Genomic DNA, 13,239 nt, shown 5'->3' with positions numbered 1-13,239 from the left:
TTGTATATATTTATGAAGCATAATATGATATTTGGGAACATTTATATGGTGTGCAGTGATCATATCAGAGTAATTAGCATCTCTATCACCTCAAACATTTGTCACTTCTTTGTGTTGGGAACATTAAAAATCCTCTCAGCTAGCTGCTTGAAGTTATACAGTAATCTGTTGTTGACTATAGTCTCCCTATATTGCTATAGAACACTAGATCTTACTCTTCTTATCTCTCTCTACAATTTTATATTCATTGATCATTCTCTTCCCATCTCCCCCCTTCCCCTTACCAGTCTCTAGTAACCACTATTCTACTCTCTACTTCTATGAGGTCAACTTTTTTAGCTTCCACATTCAAGTTCTGAAAACATGCGGTATTTCTCTTTCTGTGCCTGGCTTATTTTACTTAATTTTCTCCAAGCTTATCCATGTTGCTGCAAACAGTAGAATTTTATTTTTTATGACTGAGTAGTATTCTACTGTATTCCACACACACCACATTTTCTTTATCTAATCATTCACTGATGGACATTTAGGTTGGTTCCATGTCTTGGCTGTTTTGAGCAGAGCCATGATAAACGTGGGAGTACAGGTATGCCTTCGAAGTATTGACTTCCTTTCTTTTAAGATATATACCCAGCAAGGTAGAATTTTATTTTTTTATGGCTGAGTAGTATTCTACTGTATTCCACACACACCACATTTTCTTTATCTAATCGTTCACTGATAGACATTTAGGTTGGTTCCATGTCTTGGCTGTTTTGAGCAGAGCCATGATAAACATGGGAGTACAGGTATGCCTTCGAAGTATTGACTTCCTTTCTTTTAAGATATATACCCAGCAAATGGATTGCTGGATTCTATGATAGTTCTGTCTGTAGTTTTTTTTGAGAAACCTCCATACAGTTTTCCATAATAGCTGTACTAATTTATACTCCCACCAACAGTGTATAAGAGTTCCCCTTTCTCCACATCTTCACCAGCTTTTGTTAATATGGGTGATGTTTTAAAAATCAAGGAAATGGAATCAATTGTCATGCCTAATATTATTACAATTTAAAATAATACAACTATTACACAATAAACAGAACCAATAATACTGGAACTCTATTTTATATACACTAGTGCAGTGATTATCAAACTTTTTCTCTGGACCCTCTTAAAAATATGAAAATATTTTCTCCCATTCTGCAGGCTATTGTTTCCTTTGCTGTGAAGAAAGGTCTTTTAGTTTGATATAATCCCACTTGTTTATTTCTGCTATTTTTGCCTGTGCCTTTGAGGTCTTATTTATAGAATCTTTGCCCAATCCTATGTTCTGGAGCATTTCCCCTGTACTTTTTTCTAGAAGTTTTATAGACTAAGTCTTTAATCCATTTCGAGTTTATTTTTATATATGGTGAGAGATAGGGGTCTGTTTTAATTCTTCTGCATATGGATCTTAAACTTTCCCAGCACCATTCATTGAACTAGAAGCAGATTTTAAGCGTTAAAAATAAATAGGTTTATTTGGCTATCCCCTTCCTTAGAAACATTATTTGCCAGTGTCTTTACTGCCACCTAGTGTCACATAAAAATGAGATTGGCTCAGTATCTGCTCTGTTCATATTTCGGGACCTGCCTTTCATGTAGACAGCACCTGACTCCTTCAGTGACTAGGGATGTAGACTAATTGCAAGCAAATGTGGAGTATTTATGTGACAATGACATCACACATTCATTCAGAGAAGCACCCTGTTGTTTAATTTTGTTTGTCCAGGTATGCTTAGCAGCTAAATTGGATTAGATTCATTCAGATTGGAAATTTTCATAGCAAGGTGGCAGAAGGGCAAGATGGCAGTGGAGAGGAGGATGTTGGCAAGAAAGTAGTTGAAATGATATGTTGTGGGGTCCAGGATAGACAGATAAGAGAGTGAAGCCAGTGTGGCCTTGTAATTAAGGTTTTTAGTTTTAGAATGAGATAGACATCTGTTTGCATCCAGGTTCTAACAACGGTTTGTCCTAGGGCAATGGTTCTTAACATGTGGTCTGCACATCTCCTTCATGAGCTCAATACTAGTTTCATAATACTATCCAGTGTGGCCTTGTAATTAAGGTTTTTAGTTTTAGAATGAGATAGACATCTGTTTGCATCCAGGTTCTAACAACGGTTTGTCCTAGGGCAGTGGTTCTTAACATGTGGTCTGCACATCTCCTTCATGAGCTCAATACTAGTTTCATAATACTAAGACATTATTCGCATTTTTCACATAGTAATATTCGAACTAATGATTCAAAAACAGTGGTTGATAATATTTCTGATGGCTTTGCATAACTTAAAGCACTGGCACCAAACAATGTTAGTAATGATTGTATTCCCCACCACTATTTAACTACCATAAAAAATGCCAGTAAGAAATTCTGAGTGTCCTCGATGGAGTAGTAATAATTATTAATTTTATGAAATCTCCAGTCTTGAATAAATGTATTTTCAATATTCTATGTGACAAAATGGGAAGTGTGCATACAGCACTTCTGCTGCATACCAAAGTGGGACGGCTGTCTCAAAGAAAAGCACTTGTGTCATTGTTGAAGCTGCAACTGAGCCGACTTTTTTCCAACATGAAATAATGTTTGCCAGACAAACTATGATTATTCAGACTTGGGTATTTAGTAGCCACTCTTTTATTCAATGCACAAAACTAGCCTGTCATTTAAGGAAAATAATTGACAGTATTTGTTGCCATTGACAATTAGAATTTTGGGTAATTTTTATCTGGCACAGTGAGTTGAAAGCTTCCCAGTACCCACAGATTTTTTTTTTCTGATAAAAATAAATGGTGATATTAACAATTGTGACTTTTTCACGGTCTATAGTAAAAGTATGTCAACATTTGAAAGATCTGCATAATTCAGTGAGCAAATATTTTTCAAATGAGTCATATGTGATGTTACACAACATGCATGGATAAGAGATAAATTTAAAAGACAAGACAGACATAAGTTTTGATGTAACAGCTTGAAAAGTTTATTTACATGGTTTAAGATTACACATTGCATCTGAACTTTAAGAAACTTGCACATGTAGAGCTTTGGTGGAACAACAACAAAAAATATCTGCAATTATCTAAAATGCTATTAAAATAGTCCTTTTTTCAACTACTTATCTATATGAAGCCAGATTTTCTACTTACTCTTCAACCAAAACAACATATTGCAACAGATTTAATATAGAATCAGCTATATGAGAATCTAGCTGTCTTCTGTTAAAACAGACTTGAAGGGATTTACGAACATATAAAACAATACCATTCTTTTCACTACATTCTTTTCTTTCAGAAAATATAGCTATTTTCCTTAAAAATTTGTCATTCATACTAAATACAAATGGATATTTTAGTTATTAAACAAATTAATAGAAAAATATTTTCTCCATTCCTCACTTTCTAATATGTTAAAATGATAATAGAGAAACTCCAAGGAAAAAGCTCTTTCAAATCCTCAATTCCTTTTAAATATGTAAAGGGGTCTTGAAACCAAAAATTTTGAGGATTAGAGGCCTAGAAAAAGTTACTTAGTCTCTCTAAACCTTACTTCTTTTGTTTATATGATGGAGATAATAATATATATGTTTTTAAGGTTGTTGTAAAAATTAACCCTGACTCCAACCATTCCGTGAATTTATCTGAAACTCTAAACAATTGATCCTGCTAACGCATCCCCATCCCCCTTTCTTTTAACGTCTTCTGTTCTATCCTTACACGCCTTACAAACCTTCTCCCACTTTGTTACACTGCCTTGGCAGAATCACATCCTTGGTTCTCCAAACTCTTGGTCAGCTCTGCACTGTACCCCTGCAGCTATATGTGGATAAGAAGATAAACAACCACACTGACTAATTTCACTTTAAATTTGTATCACACACCTGTGTGGGCCTGGCAAACATTTTATTTCATTAGTCCACTTGCTCTTGTACTTTGTTAGAGAAGTTTGTCCTCCTGTTTACTTGCTCCTCAAGCTTTCAGCACCTCCTTCCTTACTCTTATCTATCTTGCTTCCTGCTTAACTAGTAAAATTGAATCAAGTAGAAAAGAACCTCCACAGAAGTCCATTGTCACATCTCCCTACCTTCAGCATGCATCCCGTACGGAGTCTGCCCTCTTTCTCTATTGATATGATCACATAATTTCCTCCTTTTGTTCCATTAATGTAATGAATTTTACTGATCAATTTTCATGTAATAGGAAAAAACCTTGCATCACGAGAATTAACTCCACTTAGTCATGCGATTCACTTCGGGCCTGCGGAGTTTTGAAATTTATCTTTCCACCCCACACACCTTCAAAACATTGAGAGAGTAACTGGCTGTGTGTTAATGTCAGGTCTCCTCCCTCTAGCAGGACTTGACTTTCTAGCATAAAATGGCAGGACAAGACTTTCTCTTGTAAATGCCGTGAGACTCTGGAAGACTTCATTCTGCCTTCTGGAAGCTTCAAGTTCACCCGCACTTCCACCCCTAGCTTCTCAGGCTACAGAGTACTGAGCAAATATCTCATGAGAAAAACATCCAGGCATTTGGGGCTTCTCCATTTCCAATGTGTCACCTCATCCCCGGGCAGTTGGCAAAGCTTTTGGGTTTCTCTTCTGCCTGGTAGAGCCCCTCCACCTTGCAGAGCCCAGTCCTTAGTACTCACCCAGATTTGATGGCAAATGCCCCCAGGAGAGGAAAAGAATTGGTAATTGCCAATTTACCTAGGAAGGACTTTTCTCTCTCTGAACTTTCATTCATCTAGTTCTTCCACATTTTTAACATGATTTTTGTTACTGCAGTAGTGTTGACCTACTATAGCCCATCTGCAAGAACTACTCCAGTTTTATTTTTATAGCACTTCTTACCTTTTAACATTTTATACACTTTACTTATTAATTATTTTTTCTGTGTCTATCTCTTCCCACCCCCACTGGAATATACACTTCTCAAGGATAGGGATTTTTACTTGTTTTGTGCACTGTTGAATACCAAGCATCAAGAATTTTCTTAACAAATTGTAGGTCCTCAATAAATGTATTGAATAAGATAATAAATAAATAATAAATAATGTTTATTAACTGACTGCTTAATCATAGTTAACTGAATAGTGTTATATGCATGTATGTTTATAAAACATATATTTACAAAGTTTTAATGCATGGGAATTATTTAGCAAAATGTCTACTGAATAGTAACTTCTTAATAAATATAAACCAACTGAAAGGGCAAAATGGGAATTATTGGGAGAAGATGGCAGGACAAGATTCTGTCTCACTAAGATACAAGTACAGATATGATGAGTGCCAGGGAATGGAATAAAGAGAGCTGAGTTGCTAGGAGTGTATAGTTAGAATGGGGGAGAAGATGGCAGGACAAGATTCTGTCTCACTAAGATACAAGTACAGATTTGATGAGTGCCAGGGAATGGAATAAAGAGAGCTGAGTTGCTAGGAGTGTATAGTTAGAATGGAAGAAATAAGGGCATTATAAAATTCTGTCATTTGTAATGAAGGAATCGGCCTAGAAATTTATGCATCTCTGAATCACTTGATACTTCTCTTTTCTTCCAGTTGCTTGCAGGGATATGTCAACAATAGCTTATCCTTCTTTGACCTGAGTGAGCTTGGTGTGGGAAAATCTGGCTATTGCAGGTATTTACTTATAACACATAGTTATCTTTCTCGCTTGCTTTCACCATTCCATCTTCTTCCCTCTACGTGTTAATGAGCCAATTTAAAAGGACATTTTGGAGTTTTGGCAAATCAAGAAAATTTGAGGTTTCTGCACTTTTATCTCTATTCTTCATACTCTTTGTTTTTGTGGTTTTCAGGTACCGAGACTACAGAACCCCCCCTTGGAGTTCCAAACCCTATGAGTTCACCTTACAATACTGGCATATCCTTGCTGCTCGATTGGCCTTCATTATTGTGTTTGAGGTTAGTCACAGACTGAGAAGATATTTGCTATAGGTGAATGCGTTTCCAACTGACAGCAGTTGCCTCTTTAAAGTCAGTTTCTTAGTGACTTCCAAAAAAGGACTTGAGTAGGTCCCAGAAAAAAGCTCAGATATGATGAAACCATTATAACAAGTGCAAAAATGAAAGAAATAACTAATGTAAGGATCTAAGTTGGTAAGTATTTATACCAGGAAATTAGGGTAAAAGAAATGACTGCACAGTTGAACTGAAAACTTTTGAGCCTCCTAGTAGCCAGCCAAGTTTAAATAGGAAAAGACGGCTTTCATCATCTGATAAAAGAATCTATATCTGTTTATCAGGATTTTAAAAACTGAGTTTCTGAACATCCAACTTTAATTACAATTGATCACGTGTATTTGTATAATATCTGATATTGGAGAAGTCAATAAATTATACTTGAAATCACTTTTATTAAAAATGCATAGACTTTGATTATCAGAGTAATGCAGTAATATTAGATTGTAATCTTGTAAAAAAATTTTGGACATGTTACATTATTAACATATTCAAGGGTTTCTCAGGAGTATATACCCAGGTGTGGAATTGTTAATGTGCGTACTCAGTTTCACATGATGCTGACAGATTGTTCTCCAAAAGGACTGCAGCTGTTTACACTGAGTGGATGAGGTCTCCCATTCCCATGCATTTTCGCTGGACTTTCAAATTATCTGACTTTCTAGTATTTTGCAGTTGGATAAAGAATAATATTTTGGTTTTTTTGTTTGTTTTAATTCGTTTATCAATGATGTTGACCGTCACTTCTAGTACTAGAAAGCCATTTCAATTTCCTTTTTCGTAAATTCATATCTTTGATCCATTTTTGGTTGTTCCCAGTGTATTTGTTAGCAAACGTCCTTATGTACTTTATGTATTAGTCCTTCACCCATTATAAACAAAGTAAATATCTTTTTCTTGTCCATAACCTATTAATGTTATATATAAACAAATGATGTTTAATTTTGATGTGATTAACTCTGTGATTGTTTTTCCTTTTGGCTTTTATTTTGTTTTGCTTATTTAAGAAATTTTCCCATGTGAAGTTCAAAAATATTCAACTACATTTTTTTACTATTAATTTTATAGTTTTGTCATTCTCATGTCTTTCAGATATCTAAAGTTTATATACAACCTGAAGGAAAAGCTTATTTTTTTTTTGTTCTCCATTCAACAGATAATTTTTGTAATGCTATTTACTAAATAGTCTGTTCTTTCACCATTGATTTGTAATTTCACTTCTATAGTATTTCAGGTTCTTTTATATTCATGGGGGTATCCCTGGCTTCCATACTCTGACCATTACTCTATTTCTCTGTTCCTAGATTTATATCACACTGTTTAAATGCCATGGCTTTGTGATGTATCTTAATATATGATAAAGCAAACCACATTTTACCCTTGACATATTTATTCTTATTTTTTCAAAATTTCTTTAGCTACTTGGAATTACTTATTCATATAAATTTTAGAATCTATTTTTTAGGTTCCCCAAATATCATGGAAGGGTTTAGGTTAAATTTATATTAGTAAAAATCATGAGAAAATTTTGGCTTAGTTACAAAAACTGTGCTATTTCATTAGTGAACATGGAATTTATTCAAATTATTGTTATATCCTTTAATAGTGTTTTAAAATATTCTCGTGCTTATTCATTCCTTTCAAAGTTAATTTCTATAAACTTTGTATTCTTTCTGTCTGTTAAATCTGTTGGACTTTATTTGCAAATGATAATACCATTTGCAAAACTTGCAAATAATGACAGATTTGCTTTTTCACTTGTAAAATTTATACCTTTTTTTTCCCTTATTGTGCTAAAAATTATAGTATGATGTTGGACAGCAGTGATGTGAACAACCATATCATATTTCCAGCTTTAATGGAAATGCTTCTAATTTTTGTTGATTAAGTATCATATTTTAAACTCTATCAGCTTAAGAAAATTTTCTTCTGTTACTGGTTATTTATGAGTGTCTTGATAAATGAGTATTAAACTTTAACAAATGCTTTTTAAAAAATACTTAAAAAAAATGTTGAACCATCCTTTCATACCAACTCTATATGAATCAGTTTATAGCATCATTTATTACCATCCTATAGGATTTGGAGCATATCCCTTTTTACTAATTTAAATTATAACAAGTGTTTGAATTTTTATTCCTATACTCTTGACATACATTCCTAAATATTTCTGTGAAAATCAAATATTTGGTTAGGAAAAAATACTCCTGATTTTCTGCTTTTATATGGAGAATATGACCTGCTTTGTTATGATCTACTTTGCAATGCAGTTTTGGGGGACATATGTAGCAAGACCAACTAAAAATGCCTTGAATTCTTCCTTTCCACATAGAAAGACTATTTTCTACTAAAACTCCTTTAGGTAAATGTGTTCTTTACCACAGATCATGCTAACTCTATCAGTATTAGATTTTTTTTTCCTTTTCTGAGAAATTAAAAGTTCTACCTTCTTCATAGGAAAAAGAAAAGGATGCATTTATAATAAGAGGAAGTAATATTTAAGCAGTGTTTACACTATGACAAACACTCCTTTAAGCTGTTCATATATGTATGTATTCATTTAATTCTCATTACTAACCTTTAAGAAGTACTATTATTATCGCCATTTTAGGGATGAGACACAAAATATGGGTGATTTGCCTAAGGTTACACAACTAATGAATGTCAGAGTAGGATTCAGACTCAAGCAGTCTCATTTACCATCTGTACTTTAATAACAGGCACGTTGCCTTTTGAGTTTTGTTCCTGATTTTTTTTAATAGAATACTTTTGTAAGTTTATTTTTAACGTATAAGTAATATATTTTTATCACAGAAAAACTATGTGATAGAAACAATTCTCAGTTTCTTCCTGATATTTATGTGATAAAAGGCCAGAGTAGTATTTCAATGTAATTTTTGAAAATATTAATATTCTAAATGGTCTGATGCTTGATTTTAAGGCAAATGCAACATTGTTCATGAATGTTCTGCTTTATAATTAGCATTTCAGAATTTTGAACACTGTACTTTCTACTCTTAAATTTGCAGCACCTTGTCTTTGGGATTAAATCATTCATCGCATACCTGATTCCAGATGTACCAAAGGGCCTATATAACCGAATACGACGGGAGAAGTACCTAGTCCAAGAAATGATGTATGAGGCCGAATTAGAACATTTGCAACAAGAACGGAGGAAAAGTGGTCAACCTGTTCATCATGAATGGCCTTAGTTGATACTTGTTACCCAGAAGGGGCAGTACCATTAGTGGGAAGGAATAATAGCAACTTCAAATTCTGGGCAATATCTAGAAGGAAGGCATACCTGGCAAACCACATGTATCATATGCTACTTGGAAAGGTAGCACAGCCATCTCTGGGATTTGGAATATCCTGGCTTCTAGGGAAGAAAAAGATGACTCATGACCTTAAAAAGGGTTAGATTGACATTGCAGGAAGCCAGGATCTAATTCTCAGAACCAGCCTCAGGGAGTTGTGTGTTTGGAGACCTCACCTTCCAGCAGTTACAGTGTAATATGAATGGTGGTAGTGTGGACTTTAGAGACAGATTTCCATGTAAATGTTCACAAGCCAGGCATGACTTAAAGTATCATGTGGTCTTCACTCACATATTAATCTGAATTTGGAACCTTTGGTTGAATTGAGATGCTTGCAAGAAATGACTTAAATCAGTTATTGCCTTTGTTGCCAGAACTCCATGTCCCTTCAGCTTCCGGGGTGGTAGAAAATGCCCTTGTCTCTTTCTGAGACTATGGGTCTGTGCCACAGGGAATTTATGCTGCTTCACATTGACTATGCAGTTGATGAATTGCACATCACTTTTAGTAGTCAAACCAAAAATCTAAGATTCCAAAAATAATACCATTCATTAAAATAATATTCTATTGTATTGACTACATTTAAGTCTGTTTTATCACTGGCAGAGCCAGTTGCACTGCACATTTTTGGTACTAAATGCCAATAGAGCCACATACTTATAAAATATGAATGGTTATTCTTATATATCATTTAGAACATGACTAATCCATACTTTACTGTGGAAGGCTGTTTTATAGTACATTTAATTTTTCCTTCTTTGATTTATTACAGCTCTCACAAGAATGTTAACTTACAATGCTGTAAATATGTTGGTTTTCCTTGTATCTTTGCACCTTGACAATAAGTAATACAAGTTACAGTTTATGCAGCTCTAAGACCATTTATACAGTATGCTATTGTAATATGTTTATTCAGGAAAACTGAAGCCAGATGCTCTGCAACACTTAACGCTTTTTCAAAAATGTGCACTTTTACTCATGAGCTAATGAAAATAATGCATGAATATAAATCTATATTATTTGTTAAAAAACACAAACACACACTTTTTTGAGTTTTACTTTTTCTTCATCACTGAAGGGAGTTTTCTGCTATCATTATTTCTTCAATAGATTGATTTGGTTTATTTTTAAAAACCATAGAAACAAATTCAAATTAATTGTGAAAGACATAATTTTGCTTTGCTGTGGAATTCCTCTTTCAGTGTCAACTCTGTATCTGTGAGTGTCACTATTCACAGACGAAGCAGGAATGATGGGGCATTCAACTAAAGAAAGTGCAGAGAAGACAGAAGCTGTGTGGGGAACATGGAAAGAAAGAGAAGGGGAATGTATAGTAAAAATCAAGACACTTTTCCTGGCAAAATAAGGAAATCCTAGTTTTCCTCCTTTGGGAATGGGGTCTGGAATCACACATAAACACATATACATGATTATGATGATTATTATTATTTTTCCAATAATTTTTGCCTAATTCATCAAAGCACAGTTATTTGCAAAATTTAAAATACCAAATTAAGCACAGTGGAAATAAATCTACTTTGCATGTATGCCAGTGTTTCTCTAGAAGGAAAATTATAAAGTTTCTCTTAAAATTTTTATAATTGTAACACTGAAAGTGTTTTGTTACCTTTCCCTCTTTCTTTCCAGGGAAAAGCTGATGATAGATTATTGTTCTTTCATTGTTTTTATCAAAAATATTCACGTCCCTACTTGCCCTCTGATTCTGAGCAAGGAGAAAGACCTCAGACTCTAAATTTCCCTCACATGCCACTCAGATTACCATAGAGGTTCTTTCTGCCCCCTTCTTATTCATAGCAACTAATTCTACTAACTACACCAAGGAGTGTCCCTACTTGCCCTCTGATTCTGAGCAAGGAGAAAGACCTCAGACTCTAAATTTCCCTCACATGCCACTCAGATTACCACAGAGGTTCTTTCTGCCCCCTTCTTATTCATAGCAACTAATTCTACTAACTACACCAAGGAGTTTTAAACACCATCATTTTGTAGCATTTGCGTTTTCTTTCCCTTGTTACTTAAATGTATACACATGCCTGAGTATAAATACTCTCTGTGCCTATAAATGACATAAATAAACCTTACCTTTATGTCTTTTCCAAATTAGGGACACAAGACAGAGACATTTGCCTTACAGTAAAGAATAATGACAGCTGTGTCCGTGAGAATTCTTTTCTTTCCAAGTTTTTATGTAGCCCCAACAGGGTTTAAAATCATATTGATTGAATAGAGAGAAAAATATAAAAAGAGAAAGATTTTTTAATAACAAGTTGTAATACGTTGATTTAGAAAATGCCTTCTGTGATATTTTTGAAACAGATGTAAAAAAAAAAAATAGAGAAACAAAAAAACTGTTCTTTGGTGAAACAGTGCAGTAGAATCTAGCTATGCCGTCGTAAGTGTTGACAGTAAAATATTGACAGCCCCTCACAGTATGTTAGTTTTAGAACACTCGGCTTTAGTTAAGAGAAATATTTTATATTATGGTTTTTCATATGAATACAAATTATTTCTCAAAGATTTATAGCACACACTACTCTCAGGAATTCTGTATTACATGAATGCTGCTTATATATTTTCATATTCTAACTTGTCTTTTCAAGCAAATAACTAATATATATATGCGCATGCAGTCTGCCTTTACAAGTTGTTCAAAGCTGAAGAGTTTTCACAGTACAGTGTGTGGAACATTACTCTAGATCGTAGCTGAAACAGCTTGCAATTGTGTGAGTCTGTGCACGCACTTTTAGATTCAATGCTGCTGAGTGACTGCATGATGAGATACAACTTCTGAATGCTGCATATTTTTCTGAAATGACTTAGCACAATCTATTGTACAATGGAATGAATAGAAAACTTTTTCACTCAATAAATTATCATTTGATTTGGTATTTTTCCTATAAATTGCATGATAAATTTAATTCTGCTTGTTTTTTAAATATTAAATTGGGATTTGTTGAGTATGGGAAGGGAGGGGGGATTGCTTATTCTTTAGCTTTACAGGCAACAGTTTCTTATTATTGCAGACTCTTACTCCAGTCTTAAATAGTTTTCACTATTTATCTTCTGATAAGATCTTCGTTGTCATCAAAACATTTGCACATTAAAGAACTGATGGGATATCACACAGATACTAATAATGCTTTGTGCAGGAAACAGATGGTGATGAAGCTTGATAAGTTCTCGTGAGAATAACAATGTTTCTGTAACACATAAGCACTTTCTTTTTTTCACACTTGTATTGGCCCTACTGATCACCATTAAAATCTCCATGGGACAGGAACTTTAGCACAGATATAGTGCATGCCTAGGAGTGAGAACATGTAGAGGCTCCAGGACTAATTGCCCATTTTTTTTTTCTTTTGACTTAATAGTCAAAACTGAAAATCCAGGTTGCCTACAGAGTTCCTTAGCTGATAAGGCTGGACTGACTTTTCTGTCAATTGCAGGCAGACAAACATAGGCCTAGAGGGCGTGAGTGTGTGTGTGTGTTCATGCACCTGCACACACTCACATTGTTATCATACTTTTTGTGTAAGAATCAGTGAGCACTTATTGTGAGATATGCCCAACTCAGTCCTACGATGGTCATCAGATATTTCCACTCCATTTTCCCCCAAATCACAGTATTATGATGGGATGGTTTTAGGTTTTATCCAAGGAATCAGTTAACATCTTATCTCATTCATAGTATTCTTTGCAGCTAAGAAGAAAACCCTTTAGGAATGGCCCGAAAACTCCAGTTTCTAATGGAAAGTCAAGCTTTTCCATGCAAGCAATAGAAATATGCCAAAAATACATAGTCCAAAAGGAGAGAAATTAATTGGGCTTTACCATAAACTATTGATCAGCCCAGGTTCCTACTAGCCAAGATTTATGTCTTTGTAGTGGTGATAAGTTACCTTCA

At 34.3% G+C, this 13,239-nt stretch overlaps 1 protein-coding gene across 1 annotated transcript in view; it reads left to right on the top strand.

The window, feature by feature from the left end:
- The window catches only part of LOC103601656 (anoctamin-3), a gene marked incomplete at its 5' end in the record, with an annotated part of 67,968 nt that extends 56,821 nt beyond the window's left edge, over positions 1–11,147 (top strand). The window contains 3 exons of the mRNA XM_008586077.1: positions 5,575–5,655; positions 5,835–5,940; positions 9,027–11,147. Of these exons, the coding sequence (XP_008584299.1) occupies positions 5,575–5,655; positions 5,835–5,940; positions 9,027–9,209 (370 nt within the window). The remainder of the gene's footprint in view (positions 1–5,574; positions 5,656–5,834; positions 5,941–9,026) is intronic.
- Positions 11,148–13,239: the final 2,092 nt, after the last annotated feature.

This window comes from Galeopterus variegatus, unplaced genomic scaffold, assembly GCF_000696425.1.
Source record: "Galeopterus variegatus unplaced genomic scaffold, G_variegatus-3.0.2 Scaffold3820, whole genome shotgun sequence".
Taxonomy (NCBI): domain Eukaryota; kingdom Metazoa; phylum Chordata; class Mammalia; order Dermoptera; family Cynocephalidae; genus Galeopterus; species Galeopterus variegatus.
Note: the sequence above shows the minus strand (reverse complement) of the source record. Positions and strands in the feature narration are given on the sequence as shown.